The sequence below is a fragment of the Alligator sinensis genome, unplaced genomic scaffold (assembly GCF_000455745.1).
Source record: "Alligator sinensis unplaced genomic scaffold, ASM45574v1 scaffold482_1, whole genome shotgun sequence".
NCBI lineage: Eukaryota > Metazoa > Chordata > Crocodylia > Alligatoridae > Alligator > Alligator sinensis.
Genome location: NW_005842084.1, coordinates 831,496 through 858,400, shown reverse-complemented (window position 1 = coordinate 858,400; position 26,905 = coordinate 831,496). Strand labels below are relative to the sequence as shown.

At 42.2% G+C, this 26,905-nt stretch overlaps 1 protein-coding gene across 1 annotated transcript in view; it reads right to left on the bottom strand.

Annotated features, from left to right (window-relative positions):
• KHDRBS2 (KH RNA binding domain containing, signal transduction associated 2) overlaps nucleotides 1-26,905 on the bottom strand; it is a 726,669-nt gene that overhangs the window by 577,526 nt on the left and 122,238 nt on the right. The window contains exon 2 of the mRNA XM_025204492.1: nucleotides 13,898-14,025. Within this exon, the coding sequence (XP_025060277.1) occupies nucleotides 13,898-14,025 (128 nt within the window). The remainder of the gene's footprint in view (nucleotides 1-13,897; nucleotides 14,026-26,905) is intronic.

Sequence of the window (26,905 nt, the reverse complement as noted above, 5' to 3'; positions counted from 1 at the left end):
GCTGAACCGAGGGTTGCTTGATACATTCCATCACATCCATTCATATTGCCCCAAAATGGTGCAAGTAAAAGAAGCAACCAAGGAACAGGTTCAATACTATGTGTTTGAAAGACACGACTAAAAACAAACATTTCCAGCAGTACCTTTGGGCATTCGTACATAACACAGGGTTTACTTTGCCCAAAATTGAAGCGGTGTTTTAAAAAACCTTGTGCTTTGTACACCAGTGTCCGCCCGATCCTTACCTGTCTTAGAGTGGTGGGGAGGGGAGAGTGAGCTGCTGTTGGGCTGAGCGGTCTCTGAGCTACAGGGGTGGAGGGGCCTGGTGCTTCCCTCCGCAGTAGGGACACCCCCCTCCCCAGGTGGCACCTGACCACGGACACCTACCTTGGGCAGTCCCTGGGGGCACCACAGCCACGGGCCCCTCACAGCTCAGGCAGGCAGGCAGGCAGGCTCCAGGGAGGCAGGGGAGAAGATCATTCTTGCTGCTTTTTTTTTCCCCCCTTCTGTGGAGCCTGCCTTCCCGGGCTGCCTGAACAGTCTGTCTGCACAGAGGCTGGTGCTTCCCTCCATTAAACAAAAGTCAGGCTGTAGGGTAGGAAACTAAAACTTCTTGGAGATGTTTTGATTTGCAGCACCCCAAAGTCATTTAAGGCACATTATGCCACTGAATGTGCTACAGCAGCTGGAATTAATGCCCAATACACCGCTGAATGTGCAAACAGCAATGCCATTAAAGCAGTGCAAAAGGTATTCAACCTGCTTTAAACACACTTTAAAGTGTTATCTACAAATGCCCTTAGTGAGAAACTCTCCAACCTCTCTCATGATTGTGACACTTTGATTACTGGGAGACCCTCAAGAAAGGCATCCAGGAAGCACATGAAGAATCTCCAAGCTTATCCACAAAGAAACAGCAGGACTGGTTTGATGAAAGTGATAAAGAAATTCAAGCACTCATTGACACAAAGAAGAGGGCCTTCAAAGCTTGGCAGAATGACACCAATTCCAAAAAAGAATCAAGACACTTATCACCACACTAAAACAGAGATCCAGAGGAAAATGTGAGAGCAAAAGAACAAGTGGTGGGAGGACAAAGCAAAAGAGATCCAAAATTTTGCTGACAGCCATCATGAATTGTTTCTTCAGTGCAGCCAGATATATCTATGGATCAAGCACACAAGGAGCCATGTACCTGAAGTCCAAGGATGGAGCAACACTTTTTAAAGACAGCTCTACCATCAGTGCATGGTGGAAGGAATACTTTCAAGAACTTCTGAACTGAGATTCCAATGCTGAAGACAATTCCATCAAATCGTTCTACAACACCCCATTATGGACTAACCTGCAGACTCACCAATCAATCAAGAGGCCTTGAAAGTCATTGAGTAGATGAAGAACAAAAAAACTCATTCACAAACAACATGTTATTATTCTGAAAATCTGGGAACATGAACAGATTCCCAGTGACTTGAGAGATGCCAGAATCATTATAGTATTCAAGAAAGGAGAAATTACAGAATTGCAGAAATTATTGTGGCACTACACTCCTGTCAAATCTAAATCCAAGATAATCAATACCTCATTTACTGATCTTCAGTACTCTGATGATTGTGTCTTGTGTGCCCACTCAGTTGAACAGATACAGGATACTGTCAACTGCTTCTGTAAAGCATACTAAATGCTTCAAGACCCCTTAGCCTGGGAGGTCTGCTGCTTCCCGGGAGCCAGCATTGGGGACGTAGCAGAGAGGATCCCAAAGCTCATCCAGTCCACCGACCACTACCCTATGGTCCTTATCCATGTGGGCACGAATGACACAGCTCGGAGCAAACCTGAGCATGCCATGAGTGCCTACAGGGCTTTGGGAATGGGGCTTAAGGGGTTTGGGGCACAGGTGGTATTTTCCTCAATCCTCACAGTTTCAGGTCATGGGCTGAGGAGGGAGAGGAGGATTGAGGCAGTCAACCAAAGACTGCGGTGCTGGTGCCATCATGAAGGCTTTGGCTTCCACAATCACAGTCCGTTCTTTAGTGAGAGAGGCAGTGGTGTGCTGGGAAGAGATGGCCTCCATCTCGTTTCACTGGGAGGGAAACTCTTTTTAGCCAGAATGGCTGACCTACTTGACTGGATTTTAAACTAACCCTGCCAGGGGATAGCGGGACTACCACCAAAGCAAGCCCACTGGGAAATTTCTGCAAAACCAGCAGGCTAAGGCACTCAAGGGAATCTACCTCTACCCCAGCCCTGGAACAATGTCCTCCTGGGAATGCAGGGAAGATTAGGGCTTCCAATGGGTCACTTACGTGCCTGCACACCAATGCCAGGAGCTTGCAGAACAAACAGAAGGAACTGGTCCTCTTGCTAAACAAGAATGACTATGGTCTCATAGGGATAATGGAGACCTGGTGGGACTCCACCTATGATTGGGCCACCGTATAGATAGCTATACCCTATACAGGAGAGATCGTGTGGAAAAAGGGGCGGGGCTGTAGCACTCTATGTCTAGGAAAGCTACACATCCCTGCAAGTTGACATTGGTACCCAGGGAGCATGACTGGAGACCCTCTGGGTTAAAATACATAGAGAACATGAGGACACAATGATGGGAGTCTACTACAGACCTCTCAATCGAGATCAAGAGCGTGATCAGGAATTCACCAAGGAGCTGGCTGAGGCTGCACGCTTTCGATGCATGGTTGTCATGGGAGACTACAACTACCCAGACATCTCATGGGAAGAGCACTTGGCCAAATCTGAAAAGTCACAAAGTTTCCTCACATGTGTGGATGAGCTCTATCTGACTCAAAAAGTCTATGCACTGACTTAAAAGAGATAAAGCACTGCTCAACCTGGTACTGGCAAACGGGAATGATCTAATCAGTGACCTAATGATCAAAGGGAAGCTGAGAGACAGTGACCACGAGCTGATCACTTTCACTATCCACCACAAAGATGGCAAGTCAGTCAGCAATGCAGAAGTCCTCAACTTTAGGAAAGCTGACTTTGACAAGCTCAGGAGGCTTGTTGGTGAGGTCCTAAGGGATTACAACTTGATGGGGAGGGTAGTTCAGCATGAGTGGTTGCTCCTCAAGGGAGCGATCCTGAAAGCACAAGTGATGTCCATCCCATCTTGGAGGAAAGGTAGCAAAAGGGCACAGTAACCCCCTTGGCTCTGCAGCGAAATTGTGGACCTCCTGCATCTAAAAAGAGAGACCTATAAAGGATGGAAGTCTGGAATCACTGCAAAGGAGAGGTATTCTGCACTGGTCCAGACCTGTAGGGAGCGAACCAGAAAAGCCAAGGCTGCAACTGAACTCTAACTGGCTACACATATCAAGGACAATAAAAAGTTCTTTTATAGATATATGGGGAATCAGAAGAAAAGCAAGGGTAACACTGGACCCCTGCTAAACCAAATGGGAGAACTGAGAACCGACACCCAGGAAATAGCCAACCTGCTTAATGGGTATTTTGCGTTGGTTTTTCACCAGCCCAAAGGGACCACCCTGCTTCACATGGTGAGGGATGTCTAGGGTGAGGGTAAATTTATACCCTACATCACTGTAAACCATGTAAAGGAACACCTTGAGAGGCTGGACACCTTCAAGTCAGTTGGTCTGGATACTTTGCACCCCAGGGTACTTAAGGAGGTGGCAGGCATCATAGCTCAGCCACTGAATAGGATCATTGAGAACTCATGGCACTCAGGTAAAGTGCCTGAAGATTGGAAGAAGGCCAATGTGGTGCCTATCTTCAAGAAAGTGAGGAAAGGAGATCCAGGGAACTACAGGCCCATCAGTCTGACATCAATCCCTGGGAAGATCTTGGAAAAAATTATCAAAGAGACCATTCTTGACAAACTGGCTAATGGCAACATTCTGAGGGGCAGCCAGCAAGGGTTTGTTGTGGGTAGGTCTTGCCTGACCAATCTTCATCTCCTCATATCCTTCTATGACCAGGTGACATATCACCCTGACAAGGGAGAAGAGATTGACGTCATATATCTGGACTTTCAAAAAGCCTTTGATCTAGTGTCCCATGATCTCCTCATGGAAAAATTGGCCAACTGTGGCCTCGGCTACATCATATTTCGATGGCTGAGGAACTGGCTCCGAGGTCAGACCCAGAGAGTAGTAATCAAGGGGAACAAATCATCATGGTGCTCTGTGACCAGTGGTGTCCCCCAAGGCTCCATCCTTGAAAATGGGCGGATAAAAACCTGATGATGTTCAATACCAAAAAATGCAAGGTACTCCACCTCGGTGGTGTGGGGGGCGGGGCACCCTGCATCACACTTACAGGCTCCGCAGTGCTTCACTTGCGCGCACCTGTTACACTTGCTAGCACCATGGTCGAAAGGGACTTAGGGGTCATGATTGACCACAAGATGAACATGAGCCACCAACGTGATGTCGCAGCTGGTAAAGCAAGCAAAACTCGGGCTTGCATCCATAAATGCTTCTCAAGCAAATCTCTGGGTGTCATCCTCCCACTGTACTCGACCTTGGTGAGGCCACAGCTGGAGTACTGCATCCAATTCTGGGCTCCACAATTTAAAAAGAATGTGGAAAAGCTTGACAGGGTCTAGAGGACAGCTTTGTGCATGATCAGAGGGCAGGAGAACATGCCTTATGATGAGAGGCTGAGAGCCATGGGACTTTTCAGCCTGGAAAAGCGCAAGCTCAGGGGAGACTTAGTGGCTACCTATATGTATATAAGGGGTGTACATCAGGATCTGGGGGGAATGCCTGTTCACCACAGCACCCCAAGGGATGACAAGATCAAGTAGTCACAAATTCCTCCAAGACCATTTTAGGCTGGACATAAGGAAAAACTTCTTTACTGTCCAAGCCCCCAAGGCCTGGAATAGACTTCCTCCAGAGGTGGTGCAAGCACCTGCTTTGGACTCTTTTAAGAAGCATTTGGGCACCTATCTTAACTTTAAGATGCTTTGAGAGTACTTAGAAAAGTCTAATATCCTTTAACATGTGAATGCTCCTTTTTTAAGTACTTTAGAAAGATTTAAAGTTAACCTCTAACACTGCCACTGGGCTGCTGACACCACAGCTACTGTCCCAACTACCATTGCAATTACTGGCCCTGCAATTCTGGTCAACAAGGATTTCCCATAGGCTAGATTTTGCCCAGGGCCCATGGTGACTTTGAAACCCCTGGAGTATATAATATATTTGACAATAAAGAATAATTGGCTAAAATACATGAGCAGTTTCAGGAAAAATGGCCAGAACCCACAACTATGTTGCTGGACTGAGTCTCCCACCTTAGAGAGAGAATTAGGATCTCTCTTGCTTGGTCTCCTTCTGGCCCCGTGACTCTTTCTAATTGGAGGTCCCTGGCTACCTCTAAGAGGGGCAGAGTGGAAGGTTCTCACACCCCGGACTGGACCGTGATTTGGGGTTTGGGGTTTAGGGACTTTGCAGAAACCTAGGCGATATGGGTACAAATCTCCTGAAGCAGGGGGGTTGGGCTAGATGACCTCCTGAGGTCTCTTCCAACCCTAATTTTCTATGATTCTATGAAGCTGAGGGATCTATAACCTGGATCTTGTATGTCCTGAGCAAATAAATATCTACTCAGTTGTCCACACAGAGCATGAGGACCCTTCTTAGGTTGCTATCCATGTAAAATGGTCTGCCTGCTCCAGTCAGATATCCTGCTAAGATTTGCATACCTTAGGGTATTAGGTAAAAATAGGATTCTAAGCAAACAGAAGATCCTGTTTAAATTTCTCACTGGAATAAAAGGGGAACCCCACACCTCCTTAGGACTGTCTTTGCAAATGCCTAAATGCTTTCCATTGAAATGAATGGGAGGGCTACATGCCCCTGAAGGGTGGAAAAGAATTCACTTCCAGGAGCACATGAGCTGAGTATTTGCTCCCCATTTAGGATGTAGGAAAACTACACATTTACTGACGGAAGTAGACTGTTCCTGATTCTGACTGTGTATATCAGTAACTTGCCAGCAACTATGCAGTACACAGATGAAACAGTATTTTCCTTGAGGTATCCTAACATTTCAAAATGGCAGCAGGGGTGCTTAAACTAAAGCTCATCAAGAGAAGGCTGGCTGAAGCATGCTAATTAGCATGCTCCAGCAGACTCGATTAATCAAGTCTTCTCTGACATGCCGTAATTACAGTGTGTTGGAGCAGTCTCCCTGCAGGCATATAGGGATACCCAGGGTGCATCTACACATGATATTCATGTGCACGAATAAACTCTGGAGCTTTCTGCTCTAGAGTTTTTTGCTCCCAGATGTACTGTTTGAGCCATGAGCCCAGGAGCAAAAAACTCTGGAGCATGTTGCTCTGGAGTTTATTCATGCACAGCACCTGGAGCCCGGGTGGAGGGGCCCAGGCTGGCAGGAGACCCTAGGAGTCAGCCTGCCAGCCCAGGGTTGCTCCAACCAGGCTCCACATGCTGTGGAGTGGCTGGCTGGGGCACAAGTGTGCTTCAGCACAGGGGTTGCTTGCCAGCTAGCCCCACATTGAAGCATTCTCTGCCCCAGCCAGCCAGAGCAGCATCTACATGTGCACTGCTATGCACAAAAAAACAACATAGAAAGTATGGATGTTCTGCTGCAAAGTTTATTAGTTTTATGCACCCTAATAGGGGTGCACATATAGACACAATTAATTACTCAACTGCACAGTAGATGTCTTGTGTAGATGTGACCAGTTTTGGAATGTATATTGTGAATAGAAAGGAATCTGCAAACAGAATTTACTCAGGCTAAGATTTCAGAGGCCTGAATTTATATTGAACAAAGAGGCAAATTTGCAAAATAAGGCTTAAGTGCTTTATTTTTATAGGCATGTTACAGCAAAACAAGAAAATAAATCTACAACATAAGGCTAAGAAAAACAAAGCAAAACAAACCACCCTGTTACTTGGTGGCAAAAAAAAAATCTACATTATGAACAGAACATTTTGATATATGTGAAATGCTAGTTTAATGAAGTAGTTGCAATAATATTCTAATTAGAAAAGCTGTACACTGTGATGAATTAGGGTTTTTTTTTAAGTTTTGCTTTTCATTTATTTTTTAAAAGTTTTGTTTTTTTCATTCTTCAAAAAGCATAAAAACAAGCAATTATTAGAGTTGGGCAAATGGATTTTTAATATATTCAAAGAAGATCAGCACTCCTAGAGCCCCAGAAATTTGTGCTGGGACCAGTGCTGTTTAATATATTAATAAATTAATGTATTAATTTATTAACATATTGCAGAACATGCTGCAGTACTGGGCGTATGTTGAAATGGCATGCCTCAGAGTAATAAGCTTCTGTACGGTACATACTGGAGTTTATTGATTCAAATTAATTATATGTGTAGTTGTGCTCATTGAAAACTAATTCTCACTGTGTAGTGTGGTGCCCTCCAAAAAACACCACATACTCCTCAAAGATATTTTATGGTTCACAGAAATGAGACATTTCTGAAAAGTGATTATTTAAGTATAAAGATAGAGAGAGAAAACAGGTATACCCTATCACAGACAGGTAGCATTTGAGATTTCACCAGGGTCACTAGCTAACATTTTAACTGCACTTTCAAGTCTTTTATATAAAGTATCTTAAATTAAGCATCAAATGTTTCAGGACAAGGTACACATATCATATTTTCTCACATATAACATGCTTCAAAATGTGATATGCACCTTGTTTTAGAAAGGCAGAATAAAGAGAAACTATCTTTCCTTTCAGTAAGTATTTGAGTAGCAGAAGCCAGAGAGCCAAGCCCATTCATTTTTCTGCTTCCGGTGGATTGCTGTGGACTTTACTTTTGGTCTCATCTTGTAAGTGGCAGATCTACTCTTATACCATATTTCTTGCATACAATATGCTTTCTAAATTCCAGCAGCTAAGTTTTGTGAGGAAGCTGCATGTTGTACATGAGAAAATATGGTCATTTACATGGAACAACACTGGTCTTCAGGAAGGTGAGCTGGCCATCTAAAATTCTTTCTGTGCTACTAGCACAGCCACATGAAGCAGGGCTACATTTAAACAGGACACTTTCATGTATGATTTATTAGTACTGATAAGTCAGGGGTAACCATGTTATAAACTGGCATCAGAAAAACTATCATATCATAGTTTAAACATGGTCTAGGTAAGCTAGATATAATATTACTTTAGATGTACTATTCAAACACGAGGTCAACAAAAGGCAACTTCGGAAGAGGAAAGCGAACGATGCTGTAAGAAATGGTTGCTTACCAAAAGGATGTCATAATAGAGCTCCAGGTTAAGTACAAGTAACAAGCAACCAGTTAACACGTGTTACGTTCCTCTAGCACCCAGAGTAGACAAACAGGTGGCAATACTCACAGAACATGTGCACTTAAAATAGCAATCCTATCTCTTTCCCAGAAACCTTCAACATGCATGACATTTGCCAATACAACATAAAGCCTTTAGTTTATAATTCCCAAATTCTCTCTTTTCCTTTCTATTTTTTCATTTTTTTCTCCATCACTGACTCATGGGTATTCCTCTAATATTGATATATCATGAAACTGTTGCTTCATGCTACATGTGTTCTTCATTTGATTTCCCCTAGTCTCTCAATCTCTATCAATAAAAATATTTTCCCTCCAAATCTTTACTGAAGTTTCTGTCCTCCCACTTCATTTGTACCACATCCTTCTCTCTCTCTTTCGCTCTTTTTATACTCTTTTTCCCCCTCAGCATTCTGATCTCTTTTTGCCTAGTATCTTGTGGCCTCTTCCTCTTATTATCCTTAAGGTTTCTTCTTTTACCTTAACCCAACAACTGGAAGTCCATAAATATCATCAACCCATAAAAATTACATAAATTAAAGCTTCTATCTATACACAAAATACCAGAATTGGAGCTAATATAGATATAGAAAACAGTTCCTTCTTATTATTGTTAATTCGTAAGTTTCCAACTCAAAATAATATTCTGAATTAAGTCTTTTATTTTTGTTTCTGTATTTTTCTTAAAGGGGAGGTAACTAATTACAACATGTAATTAAGTAACAAAATGAATAGTTATTTAGCTAGATCCAGAGGCAAAGACAGAGGTGAGTCTCAGCTGATTTGACGTATATCTTATTCTAGCTCTCCTGAAAACATTATTTAAATTACCTCTAGACTCCAGTAGTTTGCTTCAATTCAAACTATAACAACATATAACTTAAATACCCTCTTTATGCATGTGTGGTAGGAAGGGGTGTTTAAAGTTGCTGAGTACAAAGAAACATTATCTCAAAATTACTGTACTAAAATTCAGAGTCTAGGGGACTGAGAAGCTTTCTCAAAGCCCATTCAGAAATGTGAGTCTTACTGTTTTAGTTACGTGGGGGTTTGTCGTGACTTAATTGACCCTGCAATTAAAAGACATGAAATTATCACAATGAGCTAAGACTATGCAGAAAAAGTGCTGAATGGCAAATTGCCTCTTCCTTGCAGAGGTGTCTGAATAAGGTGAGCTGAGAGACTGTGATGAGAGTGCTAAAAGAAGTGTACTGTTGCTGAGCTTTGCCTACTGGAGTTAAGTGAGCAGAACATGCTGTTGGGAACCTAGTTTAGAGAAATGTTATATTTTTCTTCTATAATCTTGCTGAAGGAGGAAAATACACTATTCTTCAGAGTTTGGCTGGATTTGCAAATTAACTTCTTTCATTTTATTCTTACCTCTGGAGGCTGCTCTTAGTAATAATTTGAGCTCATGATTAGTAAGTTGTGAGTATGCATGCAGCAAAATTCTAAATGTCTTTGGTCCTATGCTGGGAATTCTCAGCATATATGTAAAGCTATAATTTTAGCTCTTTCTTCTACTCACCCAACATTTTGAGCTACCTCTTTAGTTTCGTTATGGCTCACTAACACTTGAAATTCTGCCTTGAATCATTTTCGGTTCTCAAAGTAATCTCTTTAAATGTAATTCTTAAGGAGTGTCTTTGAATATATGTAGCCATCTCAGATAGTGTTGACATGGAACCTGACTCTAGAGATCTTCCACGTGTGTGTTAAGCTAGGAGGCATAATCCGGGGAACTTGTTTTATTACATATTGTTTTAATAATTTATCTTTCGTTATAATTTATCTAGTGTTTCATTTGTTTGCTCATTTGTTTTCATAAGCTGTTGTGACCTCTTTGGGGAAGGCAGCATATAAGTCTAACAAATAAATTAACAAATTATTCTTCAAAGTCTTTGGACAAGACATGTCTTTTTTAGTCTGAAAATGAAGTTATTTATGCACTGCCAGATAACTTAGTTAGCTATCTTATTAATAAAAATAGCATATACTTCGATGGCTTCTTATTCTTATGCATAGCTATAGTATCAAGTGAACTTGTTACGTGTTTATGTAAAACATCTCTTACACAACAATGGCACTAGGAAATCATTATGTAAAGCTTGTATTAAGATGCAAAATCTGGGGGGAGGATGGGGATTCTGTCTCTTAGGGCCCTGTTATACATTCAAATTAAAGCTGAATAGAAAACAGGTATACAGTTGTTATACATTTTCAAGCATGAACTTTGTAGCTGGTTGGCTCTTCTAGCTGGATGGATATTTTTATGGCATGATAACTACTTTACATGCGTAACTGGTCTAAATTTATTGTGTAATTAACCAGTTAATTGCATAAAAAATGTAACATATAGTATGAGCTTCACTGACAGAATTCATATGGTTTAGCTTGAACATTTTATATAATTAAATAAAGCAACTACAAACATTAATTTAAAATTTATCCCTCTCAGTCTAAATCTAAGGGAGTTGGACTTGGTATACTTTACATATTTAAGGACAAGAAAATGGGAATAATAAAGAATCAATAACTAACAGGAATATAAATGTATATTATTGTTCCAATTATTCCCAATGGGAATAATACCCATTATCCATTATCCAATGGATTATTCCAATGGGAATAATGGGTATTATTCCCATTTATTCCCAAGGCATTGAAAGTGTTTTAATGTGAGTGACTCCCGAGAGTCACTCTAATTTAAATGCTCCCCCACCCCTAACCCCAGAGCACATGTATAGGTGCCATGAGACCTATACTGCAGAGCTAATTAGCAGGCCTGTGCAAATAGGGAAATATTTGATTCGGATTTGGATTCGGCTGATTCAGAGAGAAGTGATTTGATTCAGGGATTCAGATCACTGTCCCAAATTATTTGGCCGAATCGACTTCGAAAGATTCGGTGCTGATTCAGAGATTGGGCCATAGACTATAATGGGAAATCACTGAAATACCTATAACTTTGTCATTTTTTGGCAGGTTTGGATGGCAACAGCAGGGATGGTACACCCTTCTGAGAGCATGAAGTCTGCCACGTTTCAAGGAGATGGGTGCAGGGCCTTCTGAGAAACTGTACCTCAAACTGCTGAAAGCAAAACTCGTGACGTGTGACTTTGTGCATGTGTTAAGGCTCAGTGGGATGAAAACAGCAGGGATAGTAGCCTGTAACAGGGGGCCTTCCTGGTGCTCTGGCAGAAGCATCTCACAAAAGGGACAGAAAGACTGCAGACAGAGCCTTATGTGCTGTTTCTATGTCCTTCTCCCAGAGCACTGTGATTGGACGGGGACTCTGGGAAAGATCACAGTCACTGGCCAGCTACAGATGTCAGTCTTTCTCCCTCTGTTCCCCCTCCATCTTGTCAGATTTTTCCCCTGAAAGTCTGCCTTCCTAATCCCTGAATCTTTTCCAAATCAATTCGGAGGCTCTGGATTCGGTGTATCAGCCTCCGAATTGGGCTGAATCTTCTCTGAATCAAACCGGTGACGGAACCTTTGCACATCTCTACTAATTAGTCAGCTCTCCAGGAAACAACTTGTGTAAATGTGCCCACTTAGACTTAAAATAACAGATTTTAGAGGGGAAAAAAACATTGTTCAGTAGTACCATGGGATTGATCTGATGAAGATACACTGTTTCTTTATTTTCTTCAAGCAAGCAGAAAGGATTGTGCCATAACTGGTATATTAATATTAGATAGTCATTGCTAATCACTGACTCAGATATCTTTTATGCTATCTGCCACCAGCAATTTCAGGAATCAAAATGTATACACTTGGGAACAGAGAATTTTATAATATTCATTCTGCAGCCTGAAGAGCAATTTAGACAGTAGAAGAATTTGTATGCTGAAATTAATTCTTGTTTAACTTCAGGACTAAAAATCTGCTTCTCATTCTAAAGGTGGAATGGACTCTTCAGTCTTTCTTCAGTCTAGAATACTGGTACTCAGCCAATGGACTGAGAACTTATGTTCCCACATTCAGTTTTTAAAAAGGGCATAAAGGCCTTTACATGAGTGATCTAAACCTTAAAATCGTTTTGTTGATTGTGAGACATGAAGAGTCCTGGCAGCCTAGGAAGATTTAAACCAATGTGCAATATATCTTTCAGTCTGGAAGCTTGGTAGGAAATCAATAAGAGAAACTTTCTGAGAGTATATTTTATTCTAGTTAAAAAATAATTCCTTATCTACAATGCAGATAATTTGTCTGACTGCTTAAAATCCCTAGAAATGTTTTATAACTTACATTTCTCATTAATATAACAAGTTCATTAAAGTAAATGAAGGTTAATTTAATTGACGGAGGTACTATATTTGAATAGATTATTGCATTTGTCTTTTAATAGTTTAACTTTCATTCTTCTATCTTCATGTTCTTAATAATTAGAATATCAAAGAGCTTTCATAAAGACACAGTACTATAATGTTATTGAAAATTTCACCTATAGCATTTATACAAAATGTTACAAACCTGGGGAAAGTACCTCAGGTTATGAAGCAAGAAAGTAATTCTTTATATATCACTGTGTGCATTTCTAAGGTCTTTACCATTTGGATGATTACATTATCTCAATTTTATATTCACTATTCAGGAGGTAAATGTCAGCTTGAATCACTGAATCTCAATTTTTTACACCTTTCATTTTGGTTGATAGGCTTTTTACCTGTTGTAATTTATTGCTATTACTGATGAAAGTATAAAATGAAAAGCTGAGAGTGTAATCAAGGGTAATGGTGAACCAAATACCATGTGATAATAAATCAGCAAGAAAAAAAATACTCTAGAGATAAATGAAGATGTTTACCATTTCTGTGTGAATTCTGTTACAACAACTGTTTATGTAAAATACAAGTCAGAACAAAGAGAACTATATTTTCTTCTTTTATGTAAAATACTACAGCATGTCTTGCCTCTTCATTACACAGAGCTGTGTAGACATCCCTTGAACTTAAGAACTGACACTTACGGCTCGTGCATGAATTCTGAATTCTTTTGGATGTAAATTTTCATTTTAAATCAAAATATATAATAGGGAAAGGAAAAAAAATACCATGTGAGAAAATACTGTGGCAAAAAGATGTGTGAATTTTAGAAGCATGTATACTGTTAAAATCATAGCCTATGACTATCCAACTGTCTCCCTTTAAAATTAATACAATAGGAAAACATCTGCTAGTTCTTAAGTGAAGAAACTACAACATGAGCTGAGTAGAGACAGTTACTGGGCATAGCTTACCTTCGTCCTCTTCAATATTTCATTCTTGTTCCATCATTAAATAAAATACAACTAAAAAAAAATATTAAGGCAGTCAATATAAAGGCAGAACTCCCATAGCAAATGCATAATGGTGCACCTGATCCAAAACTTATTAATGTAAATGGAAAAACTCCCATTGAGTTTAATGAAGTTTTGAATAAGGTCTTTCATTAGGATTTGGACCACATATCGTCTAATATGCAAATAAATCCTGGTAAAAAAATAGTCATACCCAGCTTTTATGTATCCCAAAACCCTACATATCTTTTGTAAGTCTCTTTTGTGAAAGATTAATCATATATTAGATAACAGTCACTGTACCTTTGGATATTGTTTGACAGGGATCAGTACTCTCTCTGACAGCTTTATGTTTTTGTTGCTGATGACATCAAGGTATTTCTTTTCTTCATCTTCCTTTTTTCCGTCAGAACTCTGAAATTTTTCAATTTCTGGAAAAAATATGAAAAAGAAAATGTAATCAATTAAATGTTTAGTCTCATCCTCAGAAATTCTATTTACCATATCAATCCCATTTTTTAAATCCTTAAGTTAAAAGTTTGACCTGCATACTAGCTCCACTTAAATCAGTGGGAGCCCTACCAGTCAATTAATAAAAACTAATATTTGGCACAATGATGGAGAGGAAAACTAGAGAAATAGAATTCAAAAGCCCTCAGTGGGCACATCTACATGAGACACTTACTGCAGTTACATAATTAGCTCCTCAGTAAAGCATCAGCGATCTACGTGTGCTGAGCTATTAGGCTGGAGCAAACTAATTAACTCTGCCATAGGTTAGTACTCCAGATACAAGTACTATCCTATGGTTGAGTTTACTTCACTGGAACGCACATGAGATACTGGAAAGGCTGGCTGGGGCATGAGGTCGGTTCAGCGTTGAGGGATGCCTGTTGGCTAGCCCTACACTAAAGCACCTTTGTGCCCCAGTCCCTCAAAAGCACACTGAGCTGGGTCAGAGCAGCCACAAGCTGGCAGGCTGCACTGCCCCTGTTCAACATGCAAACTGCCCCTGCCCAAGAGCAATGAACTCCAGTGCAAACTGTGCCAGAGTTTATTGCATCATATTAATACTCACATGTAGATGTGAATCATAGAATCATAGAAGTAGGGTCGGAAGGGGCCTTGTAGATGTTCAAGTCTGACCCCCTGCCTGGGCAGGAAGAAACTGGGCTCAAATGACCCCAGCCAGGTAGGCATCGAGCCGCTTCTTAAAGACCCCCAGGGTAGGAGCCAGCACCACTTCCCTTGGAAGTTGGTTCCAGATCCTAGCTGCCCTGACTGTGGAGTAGTTCTTACGGATGTCTAATCTAAACCTACTCTCCAACAACTTGTGGCCATTAATCCTTGTTATCCCGAGGGGCGCTAGGGGAAACAAGGTCTCCCCTAACCCTTCTGGTCTCCCCTCGTGAGTTTATAGATGGTCACAAGGTCCCCCCTCAGCCTTCTCTTGTGAAGGCTGAACAGGCTCAGACCCCGTAGCCTGTGGCCTGACCAGTGTCGCGTAGAGGGGGAGGATTACCTCCTTGGCCCTACTTGAGATGCACCTGTGGATGCACAATAGGGTCCAGTTAACCCTGCCGACCGTGACCTCGCATTGTCAGCCCATGTTCATCTTGGAGTCAATGATGACTCCGAGATCCCTTTCTGCCTCCGTGCTCTCAAGAAGGGAGTTTCCCATCTTATAAGTGTGCTGCCAGTTACTACTGTCCAAGTGCAACACCCTGCACTTGTCCGTATTGAAACACATCCTGTTTTTGTTAGCCAACCCTTGCAACCTATCCAGGTCTTTCTGCAGTCTTTCCCTCCCTACTAGCGTGCCCACCTCACCCCAAATTTTGGTATCATCAGCAAATTTGAACAGGTTGCTTTTCACCCCGTCGTCCAAACAGCTGATAAAGAAATTGAACAGTGCGGGCCCAAGGACCAATCCCTGGGGGACTCTGCTACCCACTTCCCCTGAGGTCAAATATGACCCGTCTACCACCACCCTCTGAGTACGACCCTTCAGCCAATTAGCAATCCATCTGACCGTGTAGGCATCGATGCCACAGTCGCCTAGCTTTTTAATGAGGATCGGGTGGTCGACAGTGTCAAAGGCCTTGCCTAAATGACAATACCAAGACAAGTTAGACTAAATTTCCAGTCTGAACTACAGTTGGGTGTATTAGATGACATTGTTCTATGAAAGAATAGTTTTTAAAACTATTTGATAGTTTCCCCAAATTGGCCTAAAAATATTCTGATTGATTTAGTTATGAACAATGTCACATGTTGTGAAAACTGGCTGCAGCATGGTAAGCGATGGAAAATGATAACACAGGAACATATCACATTGAAAGAATTATCTATTATCTTTTCATTCCATCCAGGAAGAGCACACACCAACTGCTGAAACTTCCTTAGCCTGATGAAGGGTTTTTGAACCCGAAAGCTTGCTTAATAACTATTCTCCAACTATTTGGGTTGGTCTAATAAAAGATATCAGATTCACCCAAGGAACCTTGTCTGCTTATCTATTATCTTGAAATGTTGTGATACTGTAAGCATGATTAAAAGGTCAATATTGATAGTAATATCTTTATTAACAGCTTAATAGTAAATGGTACCACCTGAGCTACTGTAAGTGCTTTCCAAACAATTATTTGAGAAGGAGCAGTTGATAAATCATGGGGCTCCAGACTAAGTACAGGAAGACAAACAGCTACGAAAGGAGTGGAAAGGTATCATGTTAACTTGATTTAGAATAAGCTGCAAAACAAAAGTGTGCCAAAGATATCACTGTCTGTACTAACAGTGGACAAACTGCTAATCTTTTCATGCTGATCCAGTTTTATTTCAAGTCTTCATTAATCTTAAACTCTTAAATGCCATGATAGGCTTAGAAAAACAGACAAAAAACAAGACACACATAAAAAACAGTAACCTGACATATGAAATTAAATTTTGGAGAGGTGCAAACAATAATAGAAATTGGAAAATAATTTAAAAGGACTCTCAGGGCATTTATAGACATGCCCCAAGAGGCAGAGTGGGACGCTTTAATTAGAGCAGCCCAGAGCATCACCTGTATCAGCATCCCTGTGCTGAAAAATGGTGGTGGGAAAGATTTAACTAAAGCTCCTTCAACAAGCTTTAAAGCACTCTTGCCACCATTTTTCATGCTGTGCATTTAATCAAGTCTGTTCTGATGCACTGCAATTACAGTGCATTGAAGCAGCCTCTCTGCAAATGTACAGATACCCTGAGAGGTTAATTTTTATCAAAACTAATAACAACAAAATGAGTTTCTGTTTGCAAAAATTAAGCCAACTACACCAGGAGAAAATGCATGTAATACATAATATTCACCAGGAATGAGAAATCTGGAAAGCAGTAAGTAGGCATCTAGTTAAGGCATGAATTTATAAAACAATATCTACATAAAAATTAGCCAGTGCAGGCAGAAAAGCGTCACATTCTAGAAAAGGGAAGTGTTGTATCATCTGTTTTATTGAGCAGCTGCAATCATACCAAGAATATTCCATTTTAGTGCATCCCATTACTCAAAAGCTAGCCAAGCTGGAAGGGGGTAAAGAAAAGTGTAAATAAATGTATACTGTTGTAAGTTTTCATTTACAATGAAAAAATAAGGAAGGGAAAAGGAAAGAAGAGGGCCAAGAACATAGCTCATTTAGAAATTGATTAAGATAAATAAACAGCAAGAAAGAGAATGAATCATTTAGAAAGGTACAACGTATCAAAGGTAGGAGTAATGGAGTGAAATTAAGGTGAGGAAAATTTAGGTTTTATGCCATGAGAGGCTTCCCAGACTGAGAGCTATTAGGCTGTTCATATTTTCAAAAGGAGAGTAGGGAAAAGGTCCATCATTTTGGACTAACAGATTATACCAGACAAAGAAAAAACAAATATACAACATAACTAATTTTAAAATATCCTGAAGGTGGACAGACATGTTCAATTCATCTTCAAAATAAATCAATGATACTATAGTTTAGAGTAGCTAGAGTTTATTATTTGTAATTTAAAGGATCATGATTTATGCAAAAAGGCTGAGTGAACTGGGCTTATTTAGTTTGGAGAAGAGAAGATTGAGAAGGGATTTTCAATTTTCATAGTATTTTTATAAACACCAATTCAGATAAAAACTTGTGCTAAAAGTACATTCTGATTTAAGCAAAAGCATAAGTGTTACTATTAATTGGGATGTTTTCCCTCAATCTTAAATATTAACTAAATTATACTATTAATACCCTGTGTGGTAGTTAAATGAAATTATTGTATTCATTTCATAAACAGTAAAAGTGGCCTTGGGAAAGTAATGGGGGGAATAATTTCCAATATGAGCTTGCAAAATTAGAAACTTAATTAAGGTACACAGTAACATTCAGGTAGGTTAGGAGGAACGTTAGATCAAGTTAAAAGTAATCTTAATTATCCAATCTAAGGTAAGTCACGATGGGGGACTAGTGGGAGGACAATAAGGCTCTGTGTGGGGATCAGGGTAGGCAGGTGGGGTCTGTGGGAGATGGGAGGGATCAAGTGGTTTACAGAGAGAGATTGTGGGGGCTAGCACAGTTTGGGTGGGGGTTGGGGAGTAGGGGGAAGCAGGGGCAGTTATGATGATCAGGAGGGTTTGGTGGGATCAGGAAAGCTACTGGGACTGTGGGGTGGCTTGGGAGGATGAGGGGCTCTATTGTCCACCCCCTGGGACCTAAAATAGGTTTTTATCCCCCTGCCCCCTATAAATGAAAACCTCTCCCCAGTAAACCAACCCGTCTGCTCCCCTCTCCCCTATTTATTTCCTTAGTTCCTGGCACTGGTGAATGCTGGTAAGACCAGAGCCAGGAGCATCTTGTTGGATGGGGAGGTCTGGCTGGTACATGGGGAGAGGGGCTGGGGGCCTAGAAATAGCCTGATTAGCTGTGGGGTGGGAGATTAGTAAAAGTGCAGCGCTGGGACTGAGGCCTGAGGCTGGACCTTCCCAGCCCAGAGCTGCTCTGGGAATTGTATAGAAGTTCAGTTAGACTGGTCTCTCCTGATCATATCTAACTTAAACTACCTCAGAGGTACACTTAACTGATATCAGGTTGGACTTTTTTAGGCCAATTTGTGTGTCCTGAACTTCTGTACAGTTTGCACTTAGATCCATCTAAGTAGGGATCTAAGGCTAGGTACAGACATTACACACAAAAAACCCCAGTATAACTGATCAAAAACCAGTCTAAACCTGTAACAGAACAGAAATTCAGTGCATGCAGATTGGTTTTAAAATGGCAGAATCCTGTCCAACATAGAACTGGATGGATGTAGTATCAGATATGCTGGAGGGCAGGGTTAGGATTCAGAGAGACCTAGACAAATTGGAGGGCTGGATGAAAAAAAAATCATGATGCTCAAAAAGGAGAAGGTCAAAGTCCTACACTTAGGACAGAAAAATCCATGCACTGCTACAGGCTGGGGGCCAACTGGCTAAGCAGCAGCTCTGCAGAAAATGACCTGGGAACAATGTGTTGAATATGAACCGCCAGTGTGTCCTTGTTGTGAAGAAGGCTAACAGCATATTGGGCTGTATTAGTAGGAACGTTGCCAGCAGAACCAGGGAAGTGATTATTCCCCTCTAGTTTGTACTGGTGAGGTCACATCTGGAGTACTGTGTTCAGTTTTGGGCTTACTAGAGAAAAAATGTAGACAAATTGCAGACAGTCCAGTGGAGGACAATGAAAATGGTTAGAGGGCTGGGGAACATGACTTATAAGAAAAGGATGAGTGAATTGGGCTTATTTAATTTGGAGAGGAAAAGATTGAGAGGGGATGTAATAGCAGCCTTCAAGTACCTGAAGGGTGGTTACAAAGATGATGAAACTAGACTGTTCTCCACGGTGGCAGATTAACAAAACAAGGAGAAATGGTCTCAAGTTGCATTCCCTGCAGGAAGGGAAGTTTAGGTTAGATACTAGGAAAAACTCTCTCGCTAGGAGGGTAGTAAAGCACTGGAACAGGTTACCCAGAGAGGCTGTAGAATCTCCATCTTTGCAGGTTTTAAGACCCAGCTAGATAAAGCCTTGGCTGGGATCATATAGTTAGGGATGGTCCTGCTTTTAGTGGGCAGTTGAACTAAATGACCTCCTGAGGTCCCTTCCAACTGTAATTTTCTATGATTCTAAGACTTTGTGATTTAATCAATTTAGGTAAAAACCAATCTATCAAACTTCTGTACCGGGTCCCCTCCTGACTGAAGTTAGGTCACAGCCCTCTGGCATCCCAGGCAGCTTTGCAATTGCCCCACTAACACCCCCTCACATAGTGGGTGGGCTCGCCTCAGTCCATGCTCATCTCCTCTGGCCAAGCGCTAGGTCAGCCCTGCTCCCAGGCTGTTGCAGAGCTAAGGCAGCAAAATCTCTGCTCCTCAGCCCTGTGTCCTGACTTCACCTGTTAGCTGGGCCAGGCAGTGGGGGTGGGCAGAGGTAAAGTGGAAGACCCCATCCTCACCACCCCCTCCAGCCCCCTCAGGAAGCACAGTTTAAGGGGGCCATGAAGTGGGAGCTTCTGCCATTCCTTGCTGCCTGGCCCATCTGGACAGTATGGCTTCTCTCCACAGCCCTGGCCCCCCACCAGCTGTCTGTGGTGGAGCGGGGGGGAAGGGAGAAAGTGGAGACCCCTAACCTGGTGCCCACTCCCCCAAGCCAGCACAGCTGACAAGTTAGGGCAGGGGCATTTGCTTTCCCACCCCTTCCCACTGCTGACAGCTGGCAGGGAGGTGGGGCCATGGAAAGCAGCCACGCTGGGCCAGGCAGTGAGGAAAGGCAGAAGCCCCTGTCATGCAGAAATCCCCAGCTGTGCTGGCTTTGAGGGGGGCTCCAATTTTCCCTCCTCTCCCCCTGCCACTGGGAGGTGGGGGACAGGGCTGTGGACAGAAGCTGTGCTGGCCAGGCAGTGAGGAAGAGGGGGGAAGCCACTGCCACACAGACCCGGCCCCATAAGACCAAACCTCTGCTTTTCCCTTCTCCCCCACCACTTCTGGCTGACTTCTGGCAGTCAGCCGCTGATGTAGGGAGCAGGGCTGGGGACAAATTCTGTGATTTACCTCTGCAAGGAGGGTGGCTGCCCCAGGGCTTCCCAAATTGCTCTCTCTCTAATGACCTCCAGGTGTCTGTGGTCATTGCCTTATGGGCTAATTGTGTGGCTCCAATCCACTCCTACACCACACCCCTTGCCTCACAGGTGTAATCACTCACTGTTGTTCCTTGCTGCTGTTCACTTTTTGTCCTTATACTCTCAGCCCCTCCATCTGGACTCCGGACCCCTCCCTGGGTCCTTAGGAACCTCCTCCTCCCCTTAGTTCCACCCAAAACCTTCAGACTGATTCTTCCCATCCTAGCTGGCATTTAGAGCTGCAGCCTTCCTGCTGGGCAATATTCCTTCACCAGCCTCCAGGTCTTACTGCTAGTTTCTTTCAAGGCTAGGGCTTATATTTCTCAGGCCCAGCCCTCTAGCTAATCACCAGGTGAGACTCTCATTAGCGCACCTTTGACTTCTGCCGCAGCCCCTACTCATCCCCTACTGTACTTGGCTGCCCTCAGTAATCTCTGGCAAGCTGGGAGAAATATGGGAAAACCTCCCCCCTCCCTCCCCTTTCAGACTTCAGCCAATGCAGGCATCTGCATGCCTCCCCTGCCACCAAAGGGCGAACACGTGTTCGGTTCCCTCCCGATACAACCTTAGAGAAAGCTACACAGCTTAGAGAAAGTCACAAAGGTTTGATCAATTCTGCCTCAGGCTTTTTGAATGTTTGTACTTACTCTAAGGGTAAGGTCCACACCTGGGTGAACTAAGTTTGATGGGGTGATGTTTTTTAATGTGATCTAACCTCTCCCTAACCTTCCTGAGCATTTGTATGTACCATAAGCTTCATGATTTTCAAAGAAGCTAACAACTATTGGCTTTCCTGGACTACTCATTACCTCTAAAAGTCCTGTTTATAATCCTGGGAAATAGATTGTCTTACACAGTATATTAAAGAAAAATGCCCAAAGCACCTTCTTCAGAACATCAATATGAGTATTTACCCTGTATACATTTTTATTTTTTTTAAAGTGTAAGTGAGGTTTATTGCTTCTCACTTTTAGCAGTAGACACCTTGCTCAGAAGCTGTACTGTTAAAACAATTTAAATCTTTCTGCAATATAGAATATATCTGACCCATTTCATTGGGTAAATATTAAGCATTTTGTTTGGACATAAAGAATTATAGTGTGTATACAGATTGTTAAACCAGTCCAAGAGTAGAAATATCAGTTATTGAACTATATTTCCTTTTCCTGGTGTCACACATGATGCCATTTTACATCAAAATTGCTGCTATTAAAAATAGGACCAATTACATCAATTCTAATTGAACAAGCTCAAGGCCAAAAATCCGTTCTTTACTTTATATTATATTACATCACCACTAATCACAGGTGACTATTGAGAGTTAAATTGAGTCATTCTGGATTTATCCTGAGAAAAGTGACAGAAAAATTGTCCTTCATTGTCCTTTATTTTTGCCACTTATTTTTCATACAACCCATATTTGTCATTTCAGAGCACAGAACAACAAACAAATTATGCTATTTCACTGAGCACTTATAATGTACTTTAGTTCTCCTGCACTGATTAGCAGCATAAACAAGATCCTGGCCCCACTGAAGTCAATGATAAAGCCCTTGTTAACCTAAATGCCATCAGAAATGTTATCAAAAAGAAAGAAAAATGTAGAGACTATAAAACAATAGAGGCATTTTGTATGTATTAACTTGCTATTGATGTAGCTTTTCACTGTACAAGTACTCAGTGGGCGCATCTACATGAGACGCTACTGCTCAGTGGTTATTGCACATTTATTTAGTACTTGATTATACATATAATCATATTGAGTTTATATAATCAAGCACTAAATATAATATATAATCCTAAATATAATATATAATAAAAATATACATATAATATATAGTCAACTACTAAATAAATCTGCAGTAACCGGAGTTACTGTGCAGTGTACTGGCAAAACCCTTTTAAGTAATGCTACTGTGCAGTAACCTAATAATACTGTGCAGTAGTGTACAAGCACTATTGATGCTGTGATGTAGCTGAATAATCCTGCACAGTAGCACTACGAAGTCAGCGTCTTATGTACAAGAGCCCAGTGAATTCCAAAGGATTTTGGTTTATAGTTTAGAAACCCTACTACTTTTTTTAGACATGCAGAGTTCTGTATAATGTATTTCAGTTGTGTATACACTTGAATAGTTAATTAAAAAGGAACTTCTTTTAATTAAATTAAAAAGGAACTTCTTTACCTAACCAGTTCCCCAAAACAATCCATAGCCTGGAAGAAACTAATTCCTGGTGATGTTTATACTGCTTTTTGCACCAAATATATCGTTGATGAGAGAGGTGCACTTGCACTTTGCCCTATCACTAAGGGACTAACCATACTGCCGATACATAATTGAGTGGCTGAGTTCGGGTTCTGGAATCATTTGTCTTCCTCACTGTATGCAATTCTCTGTTATTAATAGAATTAAAGGCTGTCCACCAAACCTCCCTTTTTTATAGTACAACTTGTCTTTGAGCAAAAACCCAACATAAAGCCCACCTACTATTTAAAGGAGTGATTCTCAGTTCTTTTGGACTTGAGGCATCCCTCCACTGCATTTGTGAATTGAATGTCACCCAGTTTCAAAAGAAATGTATATATTACAGTTATTTTTGCTCTGCAGAGGAGCTGGGCAGTGAAGAATGAGGGATTGGCCAGGCAGGTACAAGCTTGAGTCTGCGCCCATCTGTTTATCTCCTCACACCTCACTTATTTCCTCATGCTTCAAGCCTTTCAAAGGATCCGGCAGCACCTCTAAGTGCTGTAGCAGCCTGGTTGAGAATCAGTGATTTAAAGGCTTCAGTAAGACCTGATCTAAAAATTATTGAAGTCAATGGGAAGTAACTGCTTGTACTAAAAAAGGGTGTTCCACTGCTCAGAGGAGATGCAACAAATTCATGAGGAAACTAAAAATATAAAGTCTATGTGGTAGAAGGAGCCCTCTGTTCATAGCAACACACACTTGAGAATGTACTCACAAATTCAAACTGTATTTTGATTTTTGATCAATATAACTATTAGACATTTTGTGTTTACTAAAATTCTGGAGGTAAGGTCTTAAGAGAGAAGGTAAAAATTTGAAGAGGGAAAGTTTTTGAGCATCAATGTTGATCCAATAAAATGAAAAATGAGAAACCCAATGGAACATTTTCACCAATACCGATTTTACAAGGCATAAAGGGAAAAGAAATCATCCCTGAGGAAAACTTCACACATTTTCCACCCACTTCCCCTTCAAGCTAACTGAATTATAGCAAGGAGACAGACAGCTATTCAATTACCTCCTACAGTACTTGTCAATCCCACAAAACACTTCATTTTTGCCTTTCATCGGCAATACATGCAGTACTCTCACTTTCCTTCTGTTCAGTTCACATGCATCTCTCTTAATGGGAAAAAAAAACACACACAGGGCATGTTCACACATACAGGCACGTGTGCTTGTAGCAGCTCAAATAGAAGCAGCACAAATTTGTGCCAGGGATTTTTGCCTCAGTGCATGTGCCTGAACATGCACTTTGGTGTCAGGCAAGTTGTGCCATTGGGGCAAAATAACCTTGCCCAGCTCCTCCTGGATCTGAAGCCAGGGGGAGCTAGAGTCTGGGGCCAGCATCTGTGCTGGTCCCAGCAGTATAAAAACCTCCCCTGTGCTGGCCCCAGCAGTATAAAAAGCTACCCTGGCAAGCAGCTCATGGCTACTTGCTCTCAGGAGCTTCTGGGGTGGTGAACCTTCTCCTGGCCCTGGCCAAGTGGACCCTGTACATGACCAGGAAGGAGGCTCTGACCAGGAAGGTGTCCAGGGACTGTGAAGCTGCTTTCCTCTCACTGGTCCGCACATGCAGAGCACCATTGCATGGTGTCTACTGGGTCCTTGGACACCTTTTACGACCGGGGGGGGGCTCTGCTCAATGTCCCCCTTAGGAGCACTCATTTTCACGTTTTGACCCTCTGACCCTCATGTCACTTCTGTCCTGTTTTTTGCCTTTGTTGTCCCTAAAATTCAGTCGTGTCATGCAGCCATTGGTCCCATACAGTAGGGGCTACTAGTTAGCGGGTAGGCCTTAGTGCCTATGGTAAACTGGATGCTACAAATAGACAGGAGCTTCTGGGGCCCAGCCATTTGGCATCTGGGGACACTAGCCCCTTGTACCAGCTGGACTGCTGAAGCAGCCCTAACCTACAGTTCCCTGCATCTCCTACCCACTACAGCAGTCTAGCAGTGGTGGCTCCTGCCTGGATACAGCCTGCTGCCACCTGCAACAGGATGTGACCCCAAGACTGTACACCTGTCAGACCCAGATGGGGATTGCACAGCTTCAGCGGAGGTGCCTCCACCTCTGGGCCTGCTGCCAGTGGGCTTTGGCTGCACAGTTGGCCTTTGTGCAGCACTGCTGCCATGTGTGCTGCCACCCTGCCATCTAGGCAGCTATCACCTGGAAGATGTTCTCATTATGGTGGCCTGCTTTGAACTGTCAAAGCATATCCTCCTGGCTCCAAATGGCCAGGAGATAAGCCACCTCATTTGCCCTCCAGCTTGGTCCCAGGTGCCATCCCTGAGCAGGCTCCTCTCCCTGGATCCTGCCACTTGCCTCATCATGGGTCCCACCACTTGCCTCATTAGCAGGAATCCTGGTGTTCCCTATTTAAAACTGCAAATTTTCTGATAAAAAATCCCAAATTCACTCGTTAAAATACCTCAAAATTCATGTCCATCCACAATTAAAACAAAAGACCACTAGATCAGTTGGGCAATGTTTCATTAATATATTTACAATTTTAAAGCAATTTGGAAGTCTGCCAGTGCATCTATCATCATAATAAAATAAATGTGCGGTCCCTGTGAGTGGTGCCAGGCCCCTGGGTGAAAGCCCAAGTATCCCGTGCTGCCTGAAGGTACACAACCCTGTAACAAGCAGCACAAGCAGCTCTGGGTCTGAGGCAACTGAGGCCACTTCACTGCATGGGGGGGCTCTGGCAGACACAGGCCCTGCTGGGGCTGTGAGGCAGGGGGGCTTTGTGCCCTGAGAGAGAACCATGTCCCTTGACTAGTGCCCCACACTCCCACAGCCCCCACCCCCACCTCTAGTCCCTACTTACCAAGGACAGCACACAGGGCATGCCACAGCCTTGCACCACTCCTGCTTGTTCCCCTGCATGCAGAGGGAGCATGCTAGGGCAACAGAAGCACTATAGAGATGCTCTGGCTGAGTATGGATGCCAGAGCATCTCTGGAGTCCCCAAGTCAGGGTCTGTGCCTTGCCCTGCTTTTTCTTCATGGAGTTTTTATTTAGTTTGAGCCCACTCTGCAAATATGCAACTCTATGGAAAAGGACTTTGGAGTCTTGGTAGACCACAGACTCAGTATGAGTCTACAGTATGATGCAGCCGCACAACAGGCCAATGTGGTTTTGTGCTGCATCAATAGAAGCATTAGGCACAAGACTCATGAGGTGATAATCATAGAATCATAAAAAATTAGGGTTGGAAGAGACCTCAGGAACTCATCTACTCCAACCCCCTGGTCAAAGCAGGACCATCCCCAGCTAGAACATCCCAGACAAGGCTTTGTCTAGCTGGGTCTTAAAAACCTCAAAGCATGGGGAGCCCACAACCTCTCTGGGTAACCTGTACCAGTGTTTTACTACCCTCTTAGTGAGAAAATTCTTCTTAATATCTAACCTAAAAACTTCCCTTGCTGCAACTTGAGCCCATTGCTCCTTGTTCTATGATAATGCCTCTCTACTGGGCCTCATCTGGAAACACTGAGTGTCCTTTCTGAATTTTATAGAATTTTATAGAAGGGAAACACCCTTTTTCTCTCTCTACCAGACTGATCTATTGACTGAAAGAATGAATGGCTCTTGCTCTTTAAAAATTATCTGTTTTACTTTTACAATGCCAATAAAATGATGTTAATTATAGTTCACTTCAATGTACTTGACATCAATTACAAAACTTGTGTCAGGAATATAGTTTTTCCATTAAATTTAGGCATTCTACAGTAGAAACATTCTTTGCTATACTTAAAGTCGTGTCAAAACTTGTCAAAAAATAATGTTCTTCCTGTCATCCTGTCCAACCTACCACAAAATGGAAGCTACACATACCTTCCTCAGCTGTCAACATTTGCTTTCCATTTAGAAGAACCATGCAAGCACTTACCTAGTTTC